The sequence below is a fragment of the Petaurus breviceps genome, unplaced genomic scaffold, assembly GCF_028583685.1.
Source record: "Petaurus breviceps papuanus isolate PSGF00001 unplaced genomic scaffold, PetGlider_PUasm1.0 90701, whole genome shotgun sequence".
NCBI classification, from domain to species: domain Eukaryota; kingdom Metazoa; phylum Chordata; class Mammalia; order Diprotodontia; family Petauridae; genus Petaurus; species Petaurus breviceps.
The window spans coordinates 38,590-60,484 of NW_027187316.1; the positions used below are offsets into that span (position 1 = coordinate 38,590).

General features: G+C 39.4%; 1 protein-coding gene across 3 annotated transcripts in view; it reads left to right on the forward strand.

Moving 5' to 3' along the window:
* The first annotated feature begins 3,602 nt into the window (after positions 1-3,602).
* RHAG (Rh associated glycoprotein) overlaps positions 3,603-21,895 on the forward strand; it is a 50,335-nt gene continuing 32,042 nt past the window's right edge. For 2 of the 3 annotated variants that reach the window (XM_069065771.1, XM_069065772.1), the window contains exon 1: positions 3,603-3,868. In XM_069065771.1, coding sequence (XP_068921872.1) covers positions 3,694-3,868 — 175 coding nt within the window. In that variant the 5' untranslated portion in view covers positions 3,603-3,693. The remainder of the gene's footprint in view (positions 3,869-21,895) is intronic. The other variant, XM_069065773.1, reaches the window with a different exon arrangement.

Below are 21,895 nucleotides of genomic sequence, written 5' to 3' on the forward strand. Positions count from 1 at the left end.
ATCACTGTTACTCATTTACCTAGTATTGGGGAAGAATAAAAACAAAAAGACAGAAGAAACTATTATGCACCATCACATATTTCCTAAAGTAGGCTTCCCAAGCTTCTATGTGGGTTGGCATCAGGCAGAAAAGTTGTACATCATCAAAGCCCCTCTTGGTCAATACTCTGTCACATGGATAATAAGTCTGGAAAGATAGGTTGGAACTGGAATCTTACCTATTGAACTAGTATAAACTTAGAGTAAAAATGTTTGACGACCTGTCAGTAGACTCTCATAGGACCAAGGTTCTATCAAAATATTTTGCTGTAGTCTTGCCCTCTTTTGGAGGTGTCAGCAGTTTCCCTTAATTGGAAGAGTGGGTGCTTCTATGGCATCCTTTCTTTGTTGTCCCTGCCAAGCCCCTCTGCACTTCTAGCTTTGGGTGTCTCCAAATAAGCCACATAGACTTTCTCTTAAATATGCCAAATAAAAGAGTCTTTTTCTTTAGTATTATCTAGTTTATCTAATTCTTCTATAAACTGTCTCCCACCCCCAATCTCACAACTTCCCGCTGTCTTTTTGTGTCCTAGCTGCAGTCTATAATTGAAGGATGCAATTTGGTGGTTAGAGTGTGAGTCTTGCAATCAGGAAATCCTGGGTGCAAATCATACCTCTCGCACTTATTAGCTATGAAACCATGAACCAGTTACTTAATCTCTCAGCCTCACTAGAGTGTTTGGAAAATAGTTAATGCTTATTAAATGTTTCTCATTCATTAACTTTCATCAGTAAAATGGGTATAACACCTATATTACCTACCTCACAAGGTTGAAGTTAGTATTAAAGGAGATTTTGTATATATATGTATATATATATACATATACACATAGATTACATATTATATCATATAATATGTATAATATATACATATAAAAACCATATATGTGTATACACACATATATATACATATGTATCAGTGGGACAAATTCCTTTACCCCCCAAAAAATTTTATGCTATTTAAAATGTCAATTATTGCTATGTTAATTTTTTAAAAGCATTTGACTCTATAGTACAGCAAATTTTTGGTTTCCTACAAATAGATCTCCCTTACATATGTTAAGATGAGTTAAGATTCCTTGATAGATTCAACAACAGTAGATGCCTGCTGATTGAGAAATAGCAAAAAAAAATTGTACTGCATGAATGTACTGGAATATAACTGTGCTATAAGAAATGCTGAACATTAAATATGGAGAAGAATGGGAAGACATGAACTGATGTCAGTTACACTAAGCATAACCAGTAAAATGATATATACAATTGACTACCATGATGTAATTGCAAAGAGAAAAAATATGTAATTATAATTACCAAGTTTGACCTCAAGGGATAGATATGAGAATATACTTTCTCCCCTTTGTAGATGTGAAGACTACGGGTGTACTATACTACATATGCTGTCAAATTCAGTCACTGTATAAATTTTGCTGAATGACTTTTATTCTTTTATTATTAGTGATAATTCTCTGGATAGAAGAAGGAAGGGAAGGTGATATTAAAAACCAAATATACCAACAAAATTATATATATGCATATATATATGTGCGTGTGTATGAATATACATTTGTATGTGTGTGTGAGAGAGAGAGAACTTCTCTCATCCCAGAGTATACCCAAGTATGCTAATGACTCCTCAATAGAATCTAATAAGAAGATGATTCCCATGAGAAAGAAGAAATCTATATTACTACAATGGAATAAAAAGTTCCTGAGGCTTCAATTCTAAACTGTCTAGAGATTCATAATTTGGACACCTAGAGATGCAGAATGTTCTGCCTTTGAGTTGTTGGCAACTTTTGAATGATCAGTGAGTTACTAGTGTGACATAAAGAAACTGAGTCATCAGATGCTAATATGTAGTAAGAAGGTAGTATGGTGTTAAAAACTGCAATGTACTTGAATTCAGAAAACTGTTACCTGGCTGTGTGTCTTTAAACTGCAGGGTCCTCATCTGTAACATGGGGTTAGTGACTTTAAAGATTTTTTTATGCAAATGTGAGCTTTCATTATTGAGTACCTAAAACTATAATGGTCAATTGCAGGGTGTTGTTTAGAAGCTCCTGATATCTTTGTGATTTGATTTGTATAAACTTATATTACATCAGTGACCTATGATTTTATTAGCACAGGAACACCTTTCAACTACACATAGATCATAGCCCATAGATCTAGAACTTAGGGAGTCTTAAGAAGCTAGGCTGACTAAGGCTCAGGGACATTAGATAGATTATCCATGGTCATGTGAATCCAGATTCACTATGGACTATACTGTACTGCCCATGTCTCTCTGATAACATAAATTTAGGTTAACAATATATAAGTTTTTGCAAGTACAGATTTACTAATTTTAGTAATATCCCCATGATTTGTTTTGTCACTGGGAAGCCTAAAAATCAAAACATCATTTGTATATGTGTATACTTGCTTGTACATATAACTTTTTGATTCTAACACTATGCTTTGTTCATAGTAGTCACTAAATATATATTCATTTCATTAAATTGAAGTTTTCCATTAATATTAATAATAAGAGTTATATAGTGCTTATCATATGCTAGGCACTATGCTCAGCATTTTACAAATATATTCCATTTGATATTAACGACGACCCTGGGAGAAAGGTGATATTATTATCCCCATTTTACAGATGAGGGAACTGAGGCAAACAAAGGTTGTGACTTGCCCAGGATTACACAAATACTAAGTGTCTAAGGCTAGATTTGGATTCAGATCTTCTTCACTCCAGACCCTGAGCTCTATACCCCAAGCCATTAAACTGCCTTTATTTTTTTTTTGTCACAAACAGTAGAAATTGCCTCTCTTTTAAGAAAACTCATTACTATCTGTTACACGTTGTCATGTATGCATGCCTATTCAATGTTAATTTGATAAACATTTCTTAAACTCATAGTATTCTTGGACTATAGTTATTCTTAACGGTCCCTCATTTCCTTCCTCAATGGAATCCTTGGAAAATAGGGCTATCTTATTTAGAAGGATTGCTTCTTGCCAGAACTTGTTGTGAAATGCCAGTACTGACTTTCTCACAAGACTCAGGCCTCCTCCACACCATGAGAACAATTCCAGGATAGATGCAGGAATTAAAATGGTGATGTTGAATGGTTTGGCACCTTGTCTCATGTTCTTTCTACTACCCATTCGTGTAGACACTGCTTAGCTCTATAACTCCCCCTCTAAACTGACGCTATCATTTTCAGATCATGAGTAATGGCTTGTGTAATCAAGGTCATTTTCTCTTCTTAGAAATCATAGAAACAATTAAGGAAAATCATTAGCATTTTATTTACAACTGAAATTAGTACATTGCATGACTGAGCAGTTTTTTCACCTTATAATCCAGTTTGTCAACATCTGCTAGCATCTTTCATATACCTGTGAAAAAGAACATTTTTATCATCATGCCTCTTCTTTCAGGACATATTGCATAGACTGAACATCAATGTTTGGAACAAGAATCAGATTACAGAAATGTGCTCCTCCCTAGTGGGTGGGACACTTAAACTGGTCTTACTTATTCTAACGTTTTTTCTTGCCATGTCATTGGGATGTCCTAAACATGCAGACTAGCTCAACCCAAAGAGCAGCCTCCTTTTTCTTTATCAAGCTCCTGCAGTCCTTGAGGCTCTTAGTATGCCACTGTTCTTTGATACCAACATGAGGTTCAAATTCCCACTTGTGGCCATATGCTTGCAGCTTTCCATGATCATTTTATTTGGATTTTTTGTTGGCTATGAAACTAAGCAGCAATGTCTCCAGCAGAATAACACCTCCAGTCAGCCAGACAGATTCCTTGAGCTATACCCCTGTGAGTATGCCATTCCTTATGAATTATGGGTATTCTTCATTTCTCTCTTATGGGACATTAGTGTTCTCCAATTCTCTCCCTGTGCCTGTTTCAGATTCTTAAGATTCTCTTTTGGGTTCTTTCCAGAATTCAAAAATAGTATTGGTTTTACACATTTTCATATGTTTTTGCTGTTGCATATAATCTCATCTATATGAGCATAATATAGATAAATACAAGCTATCTACATGCAGAGGACATGGTTTCAAATCTCACCTTGGTTAACATTTACCTGTGTGACCTTGAGCAAGTGACAACCTCTCTAGGCTTCAATTTCTTTATCTCTAGAATAAGCAGATTGAACTTCATGAACATTAAGATTTCTCCCACTTGTATGATACTATGACCACCACCACAATATACTATTGCCAATCATTATAAGGTCATAGATTTAATACAAGAAGGCATCTGAGAGGCTATCTATTCCTATTCCCCCATTTTACAGATTAGAAAACTTAGGTCTAGAGAGGTCAAATGACTTTCCCAAAGTCCCATAAGTAAAAAGTGTCAATAATGGAATTCGAAAGTAAGTCCTCTAATTCTAGAATAGTTACTCTTTCCAATGTACTATATTTCCTTAATGATGCAAAACAATCTCTTTGATTGCTTGATTTGGTACAGTGAATTAGCTGAATTGACTAGAGAGTTCAGAATTGTATAGATAGTACAAAAAACTTGGTCAGTCAGTCATTAAACATTTGTTAAGTATTTACTATGTGCTAGACACCGTACTAAGTTCTAACATTAATAATGATGATGATGATGATGATGATGATGATGATGATAGAGGCAGAGGACAGACTCTGCCCTCGAGGAGCTCACCATCTAATGGGGGTGGTGAAGAGAGACAACAAGCAAACAAATATACTTTAAAATAATAGAAGAGGGAGACTTTGCTCCACGGTCTCTGGAAGAGGGAGAGGGGAGGGGGGAATGGTCCTAAAGACCAGAAAGTAAGGATTACTATGAAATTCATGGGGCAGTTCAGAGAGTAAAGGCTATAAGAATATTCTATTGCCTTGGTTAGAAAACAATGCTCACTCTCTTATCATTTTCCAACACTTTTCCTATGGCTCACTTATTAAAAGAGTGAGGGAAAACTCATATATTATAGAAACTCCGAAAAGGACTTGCAAGGATACTGTCTTGAATATCTTTGTGTCCTCCACATAATCTAACATAATGCCTTGAGCATAAAATAGGTACTCAGTGAGTGTGAGTTGAATGAATGAATGAAATAAGGTCAGAGCTAGAATTCAAACTTACGTCTGAATAAATCCAGAAGAAATTTAAGAGAGGGCATGTTTATTCTCTTTTGTTCTGATTCTCCTTTCACAACATGACTAATGTGGAAATATGTTTAATATGACTGCACATGTATAGCCTATATCAGATTACATGCCATGTTGGGGGAAGTTAAGAGAGGGGGGAAAATTTAGAACTCAAAATCTTATAAAGTGAATGTTAAAAACTAAAAATAAATAAATAAAATTTAAAAATAAAAAGAATTTAAAAAGGACATTTAAGAGAGGGTAAAAATGAAAAGGTATGGTGAAAGTAAACTTACTGTAATTCATAATGGAAATGTCTTTTTATATTTAAAATAAATCAGTGGGGTAGGACTACACTGCACTGCTCTGTAATAACTGAAGTTCTTGAATATTAGTCAATCAGATCTTAATTTCTCTGGCCAGAAGTCTCATGGAATGTGTTGATGAAGCATCTCACATTGCTCCATAGTAAACCATAGTGCTGATTAAAGAATGATTTTGATAGGCTCGAGTAGATGAGCAATAGCTGTAGTTCTGGGACTTGAGGGTAAAGGTTAGACCCCTCATGGATACCTAAGGAGCTTCAGTTTCAAATTTGATAAGCCCCTCTATAAAATTAATGTAATCACCTCACATTTGTTTAGTATTGAACCCTTGACTTTCATCAAAATACTTTCACATTGTTATCTCATTTTTTTTGAGGGGGGAAGGCAGGACAATTGTGCTTAAGTGACTTGCCCAAGATCACACAGCTAGTAAGTGTCAAGTGTCTGAGGTCATATTTGGACTGAGGTCCTCCTGACTCCAGGGTCAGTGCTTTATTCACTGCACCACCTAGCTGCCCCCTGTCATCTCATTTTTTCACAACAGTTCCATGAGGTAGGAAAGACAGGCATAACTATATCCATTTTACAGTTGAGAAAACTGACCCGATAAAGGGAAGTGACTTGTCAAAAACTATATATGCCAAGCCAATGGTAGATCCAGGACTAGAACCTGTTACCCTATTCCTTCCCAGTCTAAGCTCTTTCCATTATATAATGCCCCAAATCAAACAAGATTAAGCAGAACCAAGTCAGAGGGATCACTGTATTATCTCCATCTTTTATCTATTACAGGAGTGGGGAACCTGGGGCCTCAAGGCCACATGAGACCTTTTTGACTGAATCCAAGTTTTAGAGAATAAAGCCTTTTATTAAGAGGATTTGTTCTGTGAAGTTTGAATTCAATCACAGAGCCACACTGGAGGACTTAGAGGGCCACATGTGGCCTCAAGGCCACAGGTTCCCCACCCCTGATTTAGTACATCCTCCATCTGCTTAGCTGTGGGAAGGAAATGATCTGTGTGGAATTCAAAGCCCTGTTTGTATTGTCAATGTCGAAGTATCCAGTCTCCCTTGCCAAACCACTTTGGTGTTGCAGAGCTGAGCATACCCTATGTCCAGAGAATAATACAAAAACAGAAGGGTGTTGTCAGAGAGGACTACCAAATGTGAACCCTTATTTAAGAGCATAGCTACAACATCCTCAGATTACCAATTCCAAGAGATTCAAATCATGACATTTTTTAACACTTTATTTAAGGGACTCTCATGACAGCTACTGAGGGCAGCTAGGTGGTGCAGTGGAGAGTGCCAGGTCTAGGGTCAGGAAGACCTGAGTTCAAATCTGACCTCAGACACTTATTAACTGTGACCCAGAACAAGACATTTAACTGTGCTTGCCTCAGTTTCCTCATATGGAAAATAAAAGGAATTGGAAAGCCACTCCAGTATCTTTGCCAAGAAAATCCCAAATGGGTCAAGAAGAGTCAGATATGACAGAAATAGCTGAATAACAATATGACAATTACTAAATATTGTTAAGCAGATTAATGGTGAGGCTAATACTGTACGTGAATCAGCATAAAACCATAGGCAAAGTCCAATTTATTATCAATTCATATAGACAAACAGTTGCCACTACTACTATCCCCAACAAAGGCAGTGCAGAACTGAGTGGGATATCACAGAGACTGAGGGTTGGGGAAGAGTGGTTTAGGAGAAAGAGAGACCAGGTATCATAAGAAAACAGAAAAACAAGCCATAAAAACAGGAAGAGGAGGAAAGATTCCCCCAATGAAACTCCACCTTTTTCAGACTTTTTCTTTAGGTTGTCCCAGTGCCAAGAAAAGAGGAAGTAAACCCTTTTCCTCCTCATTCCTCTCTCCTTTGCATGACCCACTGCTCCAGGTCCCAAAATTCAGATTAGTAAAATTAGTTCTGAAACCTATACACCATTTATCACGTTTTTCCTACCAGAAAATGTCTGTCAATGTCCAAATGACTGATTTACAAATATGTTTTTGGAATATACCACATTCTGAATAAATGAGTGAATGAACAAAATGAATGGATAAATTGATCAAGGAAGCATTTATTAAGAGCTTATTATGTGTAAAATACAAGTGCTAAGTGCTAGGGACACAAACTAAAAATCAAGACAGTTCCTGCTCTCAAGGAAGTCTCATTTTAATGGGGGAGACAACACATATGGTTTCTGCTATGTGTCAGATGATAAAGTCCCATGGTCTTTAAGGTACAGAGGCAAAGAAGATGCTACTGTTGTCTTGTTTAACATCATTTCCACTGATCCTGTGATTCTCTGATATTGAACTATTTAACAGTGCCAAGGACTTTTGGTGACAAGAATTTTCCTTTCTTGTTCTTGATTTATTTTTGCTTTTTTTTTTTTTTGAGAGGGGAAGCCTGGGCAATTGGAGTTAAGTGACTTGCCCAAGGTCGCATGGCTAGTAAGTGTTAAGTGTCTGAAGTCAGATTTGAACTCAGGTCCTCCTGACTCCAGGGCCGGTGCTCTATTCACTGTGCCACCTAGCCGCCTCTCTGGTTCTATTTGTAGCACCTATAGGAGCAGCTGCCAGGCTACCTCTGCACAGCAGTTGTTTCTCAGGATGATGACTGAAGACACTAGAATGGATGCAATGCTATTCCTGAAGACTCTTGGATTCAGGGTCCTAGACTATCTCCATCAGGGTCTAAGGAGAGATGATGGTCAAAGTGGTGATAGTGGTGTGATTTCTCTGGCACATTTTGCCTCCTATCTCTCTCCCTCAGGATGCCTTGCTACTTCAGCTAGCCTGGCTTGCCTACCTTGTGTGTAGTTGGTTGATAGTTGGTAGGGGTACCTGGCCTCCTTTCCATCATTACTGTGAGGGTTGGGAGGGAAACAGATTCAGTGGTCTGGGAGACACTACCACTGCCAGGGCTCTTGTGCCATTCTGCCTGTTTCTGATGAGGAAGATGGGCCTCTTCCCCACAATGATTTCTCCCCTAATTAATAGCTATGAGAGCAATGATGGAAGTAGGTTTGGTGGTTTGGCACCTACCAGAATTCATTTTACAAAGACAACTTTTTTTGTATCCTCCATGGTGCAAATCAGGGGATTTATAAACATTTGATAAATGATTGTTCAGTTATAGATAGACTATTAGAGATTGACAAGCCTAGGTTCTGGTAATTCATTGAGAGATTCAGATTCCTCATCTTAAGGTCAGTACTTTTGGAAATATACATATACATATACAAACATACACACATACATATATGTGTATGTGTGTATACTTCTACTAAAATCCTAGGCATGGAGGTGAACTGATATTCTCAAAAATTGGGCCAGTTGTCTATGAGCTTAGATATGCCCTACCAATCCATAAAGCTTTCAAATATAGGCCAAAGAATATACTGTGTCTGCAGTTTAAGGGCCAGTCAATCAAGTTAAGAGAGGCTCAAGACCAGATGCTTGACCACAAGCTGATGATTGTTTTTGGCCAAAGCAGTACATGAAGAATAGTCCATTAAGGCATGGAGGGGTATGATGTGCATTGTAAAGTGATATAGTGAAAGAGAGAGGGAAGGGTACGCAGAACAGTTATAAAATCAGGATTCTTTGAGTATAAAATTGAGAAATTAATACATAAATATCTGCCTATTAAAAAACCTTTACCTCTCTGAGAAAAGTTCATGAAATATACATAGAGAATGAGGAGATAGAATAAACACCTTTATAACACCTACTATATTTCAGGGACTATACTAATCAAGTTTTACAAATATTATCTCATTTGGGGCAGCACAGTAGATAAAGTGCCAGACTCAAGAGTCAGAAAGACCTGAATTCAAATCTAGTCTCAGACACTTACCACTTATATGACCCTGGACAAGTCACTTAGCCTCTGTTGGCCTCAGTTTCCTCATCTGTAAAATGGGGATAAAAACAGTATCTACTACCTAGGGTTGTTGTGAAGATCAAATGAAATAAGCTTAGTGCCTGGTAAGAGCTAAATAAGCGTTTGCTATTATTAGATCCTCTTAGAAAGAATTTGCTATCTTCCTTAACAGAAGTTAAGATTCACATAGGATCACTGGGACAAAAATTTAGACCTGAAAGGAATCTTAAAGGTCATCTGGTCCAGAGATGTCAAGCACAAAGTCCACAACATTCTTGAGTGTGACCCTGTTGTTGTTAATTAGTTTCAATTGTGCCCAACTCTTCATGACCCCAGTTAGGGTTTTCTTGACAGAGATACTAGAGTGCTTTGCCATTTCCTTCTCCCTGGTGACCCTAACTAGATTTCAGTGAAACTGGGAAGCATTTTTTTTAAATAAAAATACAATAAAACAGATAGTATTAATACATGTTTTTTTAAGTCAATATATAGCCCTCAGGTCCTTATGTATATCTTAGTAATTACTCAACACATCCTGGAAATCTACTTTCTTTAACCTTTTAATGGCTTTTTTGAAAATAGCTTCATTTCAAAAATATAATTTTTTTAAATCATACATCTTAGATTTAATAATTTATTATAAATTTATGGGATTTTTTCCTACATTGAAATTTTGATGATGCAATATTGCATCATGTAACCAAATATTGTAAACAAGTTGTTACAAGCACATATTCCTGCCGATCCATGCCAGATTTTCCCACAAAACTCGACACACTCACCTGCAACACTTGCTTGTTAAGACTTGTCAGTGAACTTGACCACTGATTGGTTATACAGTAACTTGCATTTTGTGTGTTTATTTGGAGAATAATGCAATCACTGTGACTTTAACTCTGTTATCCAACAGATAAAATATGTATGAACGGTTTTTCAAAGTTATTTTGGTGGTTTTTTTAATCTTTTCTTCTTTCCTGATGCTTCCACCTCCGCCTTATTTTTATTCAATGTCCCCCAATTTCACTAGAGGCTACTACTGCCCCCTGCCATTGTTCCAGGACACACCAGGGGGCGGTGTCACCCACTGTTTAGTGGTCCCTATTGCGTTTGTCTCCACTGACTTAGTCCTACTCCTTAATTTTATAAATGAGGAAACTAAGAGAGGGGTTGCGACTTGACCTGGTCATATAGCTAGTAGGTTTCAGACATGAACCAGTCTAAGATGACAGAAATGAGAATACAGGTGTATCAGCAATGCCATATTCACAATGCCTATAGAGATTACAAATATGCTGATATAATTATCCATTAGAAAATACGTCATGTTTGCCATATGAGGAAATAAACTAGAAAATTTATTAAGATACCAAAAGACTGAGTCCCAAAACCAGAAAGTGAAAGCCATCAGAGTAGTTATGACATTGGCACAGGTAGATAAAGTAGAAAGCACCCACATTTTCAAGCCTTTAAAACAGAACAGGCTACCTCAGGCAAAGGTCCTCCTCTCCCCACTCACAGCAACCACCCAGCGTCCTGGAAGAGCACTCCCAGCAGCTCCGGCCCCTGGCAGTCCTCAGCAGGAGTCCTTAGCAGAAAGTCCTCAGCAGTTCTAACTCAAAAAGGGTTTCGCGCTGCCACTGCCTCTGCTGCTGCCGCCGTCACCACCACCGCCAGCCACCGAAGGAACGCTTGCTTGGCTTCCGCTTCCTCTTGCTCCGCCCCTTCCTGCTACGTCAGCAAGTCCAACGGGGCATGGAAGATCTTTAAATCCCATAACCCTTACATTCGGCCCCAAGATCTTTCATGTCCCTTACTTGACAAAAATACAGTAGGAATAACTGGTATCAACAAAATTTCACAACAATATAACAAGAATAGCACACAATAAACACAGAAAACCATATTTTAGGGTGGCGCTTGAGCACAAGCTCCCCATCATTCCCCCCACCCCGAACAAATGGGGCCCCAAAATCTTGTGGTAAGGGGTGAAGATCTCTTCTTCTATGGCTACTTGCTGCTGAAATCGGATGTAGAGCTGTCCCTGTCCTAAGGGGTCCCATTTGAGAGGTCAGTTCTTAATATGCTTGATGCCAGGTCCAAGGGTGACACATCACAGTTGCAGACAGGGGGTGACATCCAGCTTAAGCTATCAGGCATCTACAGATGGAGGGTACCAAGCCTGTGGAAACAAATCTAACAAACAAGGTGAACAAACAAAAAATCAAGAAAAAGCAAAGAGACAATAACCAGACTATCGTAGCCTCATTCACGGTAGAATAAATGAGTTAAGGGTACAATTTTGTAATCATCTTCTCCAGAATAAACAATAGTTACAGTGTTATCCCTCCCATATGCTATAATCTCTGCAGCCTTTGGAAGATCATCTGGCTTCCGTTTTACCCATACTTTAGCTCCTGATTTTATTCTATCAGTAGAACCAAATCCTTCAGTTCCTGTGACAGTTATTTTGGAAGGAGGGTCAGTTTTTACAAGTGGCATTGTTTTACAAGGAACAATAATCACTTGAACTATCCTATCATTCTTGTGAATCTGTATGGGCCTTTCACTTAAATTCTGGAATGTTACAACAATTTCTCCTTGATAATTAGAATCTATTACTCCAGCCAATACATGTATTCCTTGAGCTGCTAATCCTGATTTGGGTAAAATCTGTCCAAAGTGATTTTTAGGGATTCTTATGCATATCCCAGTGGAGATTTTTCTTATTTCTTTCCTGTCCAACCAAAAGTCCTCTAAACAATGTAAATCATACCCCATTGAACCAGGTGGTCCTGGATACGGTGCTGGGACATCTGGCCTCAAGGTCCAATACTCAATAATTGGGATCTTGTGTGTTTGTTGTTTTCTAATTTGCAGATTGGGGGTCATCATTCTGGCTAGAGGTGTACTTCCTCCCAATGGTCTATTATTCAAATTACGCAAAGCCATGAACAAATTATCCTTCCAATGTTGATATGAATTATTGGAACTTAACTTCCTCAATTGTCCTTTCAGTAATCCATTCATTCTTTCAATCAACCCAGATGCTTCTGGATAATATGGAATATGATATATCCATTCTATATTGTTTAGTATACAATACTTCTTCATTTCATTGCCTTTGAAATGTGACCCATTGTCACTTTGAATCTGCATTGGGGTTCCATAATATAGGCTTATGAGATCTAGAGTTTTACAAGTGTTTTTCTGGGTTGCATTCTTATAAGGACAAGCTACTAGTACACCTGAATAGGTATCAACACAAGTACATATAAATCTGCATCCTTTATCCAGTGGTAGTGGACCAATATAATCTATTTGCCAGATTTGGGCTGGGACTTTTCCTCTTGCTATCTCTCCAGTTATTACCCGAGGAACAGTTCGCTCCTTTTCCAATTGACATATATGACAGTCTTCTGCTATCTGTTTTAACAGTGAATGAGAGATACCAATACCTCGATCTTGTGCCCACTGGTGTGTGGCCTGGACCCCCAAATGGCCTGCTGTTTGGTGGACCCATTTTGCTAATACCGGATCATCAGTTGTTGTCAAAGTAGGGACAATATGTTCAGTAGCAATCTTTGCCAGTCGATCAGCAAGAGCATTGTACTCACGTTCTGGTGTGGTGGGGGCCACGTGAGCATCTACATGAAAAACTGACAAGTCAGTGACCAAAGACATGTTCCAGATATCTTCCCATAATTCTTTGCCCCAGACTTGTTTCCCATGAATTTCCCAATTTTCATTTTTCCACATGGGCATCCATGTAGCTAACCCATTAGCTACCGCCCATGAATCAGTGAATATATGACACTGTCCTCCTTGTTCTAGTTTGATGGCTTGATATACTGCCATAAGTTCAGCATATTGGCTACTTGCACCTATCCCAGTACTTTCCAAAGTCCTTCTAGTACATGGGTTATAGGCCACTGCTTTCCAATGTCTTTTTTGCCCCAAATATTTTGCTGTCCCATCAGTAAACCATGCATGTCTCTTTTGTTCCTCAGTTAATACATCATATCCCTCATTCCACTTTACAGTGGACTTTACCAACTGTTGCTTTGGCTCAGGGGGTGTGTCATTCCTCTCAATTTCTATGTTTGCTACAGATTCATGTAGAGCAGAGACTCCGCTTTTGCCTGTTTTCGCTCTATTTTGAATATACCACTTCCATTTGATTATACTAGCCTCTTGGGCATGTCCAATTCTGTGAGAAGCTGGGGTACTCATTACCCAGGTCATAATTGGGATTCCAGGTCTTAATATCACTTCATGGCCCAGAGTCAGTTGTTCAGTCTCCACCAAAGCCCAATATGCAGCTAACAACTGCTTTTCAAAAGGTGTATACTGGACTCCAGATGAAGGGAGTTTCCTACACCAAAATCCCAAAGGTACATTTCGGCTTTGTTGTTTTTGCCATAAGCTCCAGTTTGCATAATCATCTTGTACAGTCACTTGCAATTCCACTGGACCATTTTGCATGGGCCACAAAGCTAGGGCCAATTGTATGGCAGCCTTGGCTTCTTCAAAAGCTTTACTCTGCTCAAGTCCCCAATCGAATTCATATTTCTTCCGTGTGACTCTATATAAAGGTTTTAAAATCTGTCCTAAATGTGGAATGTGGTGCCTCCAGTATCCAAACAATCCTATGAACTTTTGGGCCTCCTTCTTATTGGTAGGGGTAGGAAAATCCTGAATCTTTTGTCGGGCTTGAGGAAGAATCTCCCTTAGCCCCTTGTTCCATTGTATACCCAAAAATTTCACATTTTGAGCTGGTCCTTGAACCTTTGCAGGGTTAATTTCCCACCCTTTACTTTTCATATGCTCAATTAGAAGGGTCAAACTCCTTTCCACTACTTTCGCATCTTTTCCCTGTACCATGATATCATCAATGTAGTGGGTAAGCTGTACACCAGGTAGCTTTAATTCATCCAACTGTTCAGCCACAATCCTGTGACAAATAGTGGGGCTATGTATGTACCCTTGTGGCAAGCGGGTGAAAGTATATTGTCTACCCTGCCAAGTGAAAGCGAAGTGGTCCCATTGTTTAGGGTCTATTGGGATGGTGAAGAAGGCATTTGCCAAGTCAATAACTGCATAACAAGTCCCATCATATTTCTGGATCCTTTCTATTAAGGTGATGGTATCTGGAACAGCAGCATACAAAGAAGGAGTCACCTTATTCAACTGTCTATAATCCACAGTCATTCTCCATGTCCCATCTGATTTTCTTACTGGCCAGACAGGATTATTCCATCTTGTGGTTGTAGGGACCAACACTCCTGCTTCAACATATTCCTTTATAGTAGTGGTAATTTCATCTTGCCCACCTGGCACACGATACTGTTTTAAAGTAATTACTTCAGAAGGTTCAGGTAAAGTGATCGGGTCCATTTTTAGTTTTCCCACTAAAACTGTATTAATTCCTATCTTCCTCACAGCAAATTGGTATCTCCCTTCAGGTAAATTCAGTGTCATGCCTCTCAATACATCTATCCCAATGATGTATTCAGGAATGGGTACAACAACCACAGTATATTCTTTCTTAGGTAACTGCCCAATTTTCATTGTTATTTTAACCTGTCTGGCTGATATTTCAGCACCTCCTAGACCCGTGATGGTAATAGGAGTTCCATGTTTAAACTTATCAGGGTTTCCATAGATAAGTGTGGCCTCAGCCCCAGTATCAATCAGTGCCCTAGTCACAGTAGTTGATCCATTCTTCCAATATATTGTTAAACCAATATGGGGTCTGCAATCTCTTCTGCATATTTCTTTTATCTGGGCTGGGGCTTGGCCTATCTCCTATTCCCCCTGAAGGTGGGGCAAACTTGGATACAAAGATTCAGATTCAGAAATACCTGCAGGGGTGGTTCCTGCTTCCCTGTTCATTCTAATGCTAAGTACCTTTTCTTGGTACAGCTTATGCAGCTCTTCAGTTGGAATACCATCTATTCTTCTGAAGTCCACCCCAGCTCTTAATAGAGCAGTAAACAGTTCCGTTCTTGTTGGTCTATTTTGTCTCTGAATCCTCTGGCTGTTTACTCTTCTCTCTCGAGGCAATTTGTCTTTTTCCCATTCCCCTAAATCGCTTAATTGTGAAATCTTATCCAGCACCTCTGAAAGAGGGTGCCCTATTTCTCCAATTAACAGAGTCAGAATTAGGTGCTTATATGCAGGAGGAGCTGTCTTCACTATGATATTTCTATGAGGAACTCCTAGGGGGGTATCATAATATGCATTTGCATCTCCAATCAGGATAGCAGTTTTCATTACCTCCTCCTTTAGTTTTCTCATACAGTCTCTAAGTGAGTACCAGGGTCTGTCTCCCCTAGGCCACATAGATTCAGTTGGATATTGCTTTGTGCAACCTTCTGCAGCTAAAGCTAGAAGATTCGTTTTATTATTTCCTCCTTTCATATGGTGATCCCTAAAAGCCTGGTGTACAAAAGGATTCTGACTGATACTTATGAATTTTAAACAGTCCTCACTGTCCAGTGTTATTCCTCCGGCGCCTTCATCAGTGATTCTTACTATCCAAGACACTAAAGACTCCCCCATTCTTTGGGTAAATCTACTCAATATATCAGTGATCTCCTGTTGAGTGAAATCCTCAATTATCTCCCTGGACTCTGTTTTGCCTCGGTGGCTCTCCTGTCTTCTTCTTCGTATGGGGAGAGCTTCTACATTAGAAGACTCCTCATCTAACCTTGCTCCATTCTCCTCACACACATTCTCCTGGAAGCTGTCAGGGCAACTCTGCCCAGCCTGTACAAAAGCTGCATGCACATTCGTTCTGCTAGGTTTTTGCTTCCTTTTAGCTACATGAATAGTAGCTTGCTCCTGGACTGGAGTCCCTCCAGTTTGCTCTTCTGAGTGCTGTGACACAGAAGAATCCTCAGGCAAACCAGCTGACTCCCTAGCCATCTGAGCTCTTTCCTTCAGCAGCTTATCCCTACTTTTACACATAAGGCGATAACTTGTTAGCAGCACCCAGCCTCTCCTGCACACTCCTGCCAGTTCTTTGCCTGGTTCTATGGGTATTGCTTTCAAACATCTTTCCAAATCTCCAGGTTCTCCCTCTTTTAGCCTTGGTTCCCAGTTTTCACAGGGCCCTGTGCTTTTAGCCCATTCTCTGGCTAGAGAGGAATAAGGCAAATCCTCCCATCCTGGAATAGCCATTTCTCCCTCTAAAGCCCCACTGCTTCCAAATAGAGGCCTGACATTTTGTGATCCCATCCTGGTCGCCAAATGTATCAGCAATGCCATATTCACAATGCCTATAGAGATTACAAATATGCTGATATAATTATCCATTAGAAAATACGTCATGTTTGCCATATGAGTAAATAAACTAGAAAATTTATTAAGATACCAAAAGACTGAGTCCCAAAACCAGAAAGTGAAAGCCATCAGAGTAGTTATGACATTGGCACAGGTAGATAAAGTAGAAAGCACCCACATTTTCAAGCCTTTAAAACAGAACAGGCTACCTCAGGCAAAGGTCCTCCTCTCCCCACTCACAGCAACCACCCAGCGTCCTGGAAGAGCGCTCCCAGCAGCTCCGGCCCCTGGCAGTCCTCAGCAGGAGTCCTTAGCAGAAAGTCCTCAGCAGTTCTAACTCAAAAAGGGTTTCGCGCTGCCACTGCCTCTGCTGCTGCCGCCGTCACCACCACCGCCAGCCACCGAAGGAACGCTTGCTTGGCTTCCGCTTCCTCTTGCTCCGCCCCTTCCTGCTACGTCAGCAAGTCCAACGGGGCATGGAAGATCTTTAAATCCCATAACCCTTACAACAGGCTTTGAGAATAATAAATTCAGAATGTTAAACTTGGAAATGAATTTTATTTTAAAGGTAAGGAAATTGAAGCCGAGAGAAGAAAATTAACTTGTCCAAGACCATATGGCTGGAAAAAAAAAAAAAAAGATGAACATGGAGTTTGAACGGAGGTGCTCTGACTTCAATTCTACTGCTCTTCCTAAAACCCTCAATTTAAGTTGACAGTCCTACTCCTGCTAGAGAAGGATATAAGAAAGAAACTGAGCAATATATGAGACAATAGAGGAATTAAGGAATTGTCTGAAATCCATGTAGTGCAGGAGGAGAAGAACCACAGTAAAAAGCAGCATATGTGGCTCTTCTTCTTCCCTCTCCCCCTAACTAACTCCTTGAACTCTGAAAGGTCATTGAACCACTCCGTGCCTCAGATATCACATTGGAAAAGCTGGGATAATCACAACTTACTACTGTATGTGCTGCAGGGGGCTGGACTGTGTGATCTCTTGTATGCCTTTCCAGCTTTAAGAATTATTATCCATTACAGTGGATTTATGTTGCCATTTGCCTATGAGTTGTATAAACAAAATAATGAAAATGAGGCCACTAAAGATCATTCCTTCCCAGTGCCTGGGAGGGTTCATCAGGGACACAGAGATAAAAAGGAACATTTGACTAACAAAAGAGACAGAGGGTTAGCCCAGTCGGATCAAATAACAATTATAGTCCACATTTGTTCAGAACTTTAACATTTACTATGGACTTTCCCAAAAGCACCAAGGGAGGCTGAGAATTTGCTGGTCTCCATTTTTCAGATGAGAAAACTGAGACTCAAAAATAAGAAGTGACTGTCCTAAGGACAGATCCCAACCTGGCTATGGCTTCTTATTCTGTATGACAGTTGTCCATGTAATTTTTTTTTTTATGATTAAGACTTTAATGAGTGGTTTCAATGAAAGGAAAAACCTGAAGATCTCTTCTCTTAGCCCTCCTCCTCTTTCTTTCTTTCTTTCTTCCTTTCTTTCTTTCTTTCTTCCTTTCTTTCTTTCTTTCTTTCTTTCTTTCTTTCTTTCTTTCTTTCTTTCTTTCTTTCTTTCTTTCTTCTTCTTCTTTTTTCTTCTTTCTTCTTCTTATCAAATGCTTTATTAACTTCTAGTTTACATAATTTATTTCCACAAGATTTTGAGTTACAAATTTTCTTCCCATTTCCCCCCTACCTATCACCCCAAAATAGCAATCCCACTGGATATCCCCTCCTCCAACCTGCTCTCTCCCATATCTTCTCCCATACTCCCTCCAACTTTTGAGTAGGGCATGGTGGATCTCTATGCCCCAGTGCCTGTATATCTTATTTCCGAGTTACATGTAAAATAATATTATTAATAGTATGTATATGTATATTTTTTAAACATTTGATTTTAAAGCTTTGAATTCCAGATTCATTCTCTTCCTCCCTTGTCACCCACCCTTACTGGGAAGATAAGCAATTCAATATAAGTTATGCATGTGTAGCTATGCAAAATATTTCCATAGTGGATATATTGTAGAAGACTGACTATATTTCCCTCCTTCCTGTCCCACTGTAATGTAATGCCAAAAGAAAGGCAACTTCCCAAGGTTCAGAATACCAGCATAGGTGCTCTCCATTTTATTCAGTAACAAACCCAGAACAGAGAAGATCAAAACATGACATCATTCAAAATACAGCATTTACTAAGTGTGATTAAATAATCTCCAAGTACTACCCCACCCCAGGACCTTCCAATCATTCAATCAATTACAAAGTCCCTGTTCTAAATACTTCTCCACCCCTAGGCTATACCTTCATTTGGTCCACCACAAAGCCTCTCTTCTCAAATGGAGATTAGTTTCCAAACATAGGTAAAGTACCTTCATTTGTCAATCACAGAGCACAATAAGGTCAAAAGTTCCCCACCCCTGGATCACAATTGAATCTACCCCAGAGTTACATCAAGTTTAAACACAGCACTTAATACCCAAATGGAGGTCTTTTCTTCATCTTGACACAAGGCAAGTTCTCAGCAATCTTAGTTCCTGGGGAGACAAGGCTTAGCAAGGCCATAAGATACATTGCCAGTCCCTTCATGAATTCATCCTCTGTCTGTAGAACAGTCCTAGAACCCCTGAACACATTAGCAAAGCCCTCTCCCAGGATTTCTGTAAACATACAACAAGAAAAATCCTTCTTCAGGGCTTCTGAACCAACAGAAAGGTTCCCAGACCCCTGCAACAACAGCACTGTCCTTCACCAGTGGACAGTATTCACTCTCTGTCTGCAGGACAGTCTCAGGGCTTCTTAGCCAAAAGCCAGGTTCCAGGACTTCTTCAACAACAGGACTGTCTTTCACCAGTGGACAAATCTGGCAAAACAACATCAAAACAGACAGACAAAGTACCAGCAAAACAGCCATGTCTCCTCAGTCCTTGGCAGCTCAGGGGGCAGGTCTCAAAAGTCCAGGGCAATTCAAAGTGGCCACCAGCAATTCTCTAGGTCTCTCTCTCTGCCTCCACGTGGGTACTGCTTCCAAAAAGGTCCTCCGCCTCTCTCTTGTCTCTCCAAATCTACGTCACCAGCTCCTCCCAGTTCAGGACTTTCTTTTCACATCTACAAGTCCATCCCACAGGTGGGATTAACAAACTCTGGGTTTTAACACAATCAATTTGAAAACCAAGCCAATACAGGGGAATCTTTAATTGCCATTACTATCACACCCACCTCCCACTTGTTCTATTATCTACTTTGATCCTGTCCGTTTTCAAAAGTGGGTGCTTCCAACTTCCCTCCCCCCAGCCTGCCCTCCCTTCCATCATCCCCCCTCTCATCCCCTTCCCCCATACTCTCCTATAGGGTGAGATACCCTATTTAGTGTGTATTTCATTCCCTCCCTAAGCCAAATTCAATGAGAATAAGGTTGACCCATTCCCTTTTGCTTTCCTGTTCTTCCCCTCCATTGTGACCATTTTCCCTTGCCTCTTCTACATGAGATAGTTTACCCCTTTCAGTCTCTCCCCATCTCCTCTCATTATATTCCTCTCTCACCTCTTAATTTCACCTTTTAAGTATCATCACTTCCTATTAAATTGGTCCTGTGCCCTCTAACTATGTATACCTGTACACATATATACACACATTCACATATATATTTATATGCCCATACACCCTCCTATATAGACATATATGTGTGTGTGTGTGTGTGTGTGTGTGTGTGTGTGTGTGTGTGTGTGTATATATATATATACATATACATTTCTATTCCTTTCAACTATTCTCATACTGAGAAAAGTTTCCTAAGTTACAATTATTGTTTTTCCATGTAGGAATGTAAATAGTTCGACTTTGAGAAGTTCCTTATGATTTCTTTTCCCTGTTTACCTTCTCATGCTTTTCTTGCTTCTTGTATCTGAATGTCAAATTTTCTATTCAACTCTGGTTTTTTCATCAAGAATGCTTGAAAGTCCTCTGTTCCACAGAATGACTATATTTTCCCCTGAAACATGATACTCAGTTTTGCTGGGTAGGTGATTCTTGGTTTTAATTCCAGCTCCTTTGACCTCCAGAATATCATATTCCAAGCCTTTCGATCCCTCAGTGTAGAAGCTACCAGATTCTGTGTTATCCTGATTGTGTTTCCACAGTATTCAAATTGTTTCTTCCTGGCTGCTTGTAATATTTTCTCCTTGATCTGGGAATTCCAGAACCTGGCTATAATATTCCTAGGAGTTTTCTTTTTAGGATATTTTTCAGGAGGTGATTGGTGGATTCTTTCGACCTCTACTTTGCCTTCTGGTTCTAAAACATCAGGGCAATTTTCCTTGAGAATTTCTTGAAGGATGATTTCTAGGTTCTTTTTTTGATCATGGCTTTCAGGTAGTCCAATAATTTTTAAAATATCTCTCCTTGATCTATTTTCCAGGTCAGTGGTTTTTTTCAATGAGATATTTCACACTGCCTTCTATGTTTTCATTTGTTTGGATCTGTTTAATGGTATCTTGATTTCTCATAAAGTCACTAGCTTCCATTTGCTCCAATCTAATTCTGAAGGAATGATTCTCTTCAGTGAGCTTTTGAGATTCTTTTTCCATGTGGCAAATTCAGCTTTTTAAGGCATTCTTCTCCTCATTGACTTTTTGAGCCTCTTTTGCCATTTGAGTTAGTCTATTTTTTAAAATATTATTTTCTTCAGTCAAGTTGTTGACTCTCATTTCATAATTTTCTTGCATCGTTCTCATTTCTCTTTCCAATTTTTCCTCCACTTATCTTATTTGCTTTTCAAAATCCTTCTTAAGGTCCTCTATGGCCTGTAACCAGCTTGTATTTTTCTTGGAAGCTTTTGGTGCAGGAGTTATGACTTTACTGTCTTCCTCCTGTTCTGTGCTTTGATCCTTTTTGTCCCCAAAATAGGAGTGCAAAGTTGGGTTGCTCTGTTTGCTTTGCTTCCTTTGCCTGCTCATGTTGCCTCTCAATTACTTGACTTTTGGGCTTTTTGCCACAGTAGGACTCTGCCACCAGACAGGGGAGCTTTGTCCCAAGCACTGGGGTTTTCTCAGCTGTCGAAGGTATTAGTTGGGTGCCCTCTCTGAAGCCTCCGTACACTCTGTCAAGCTGGTCACACACCCCAGAACCTCTATCCTAGACCTCAATCCAGATCCAAGCAGGCTAAAGCAAGTGGGATTACCCCTCAGACTGGTTGCTTGG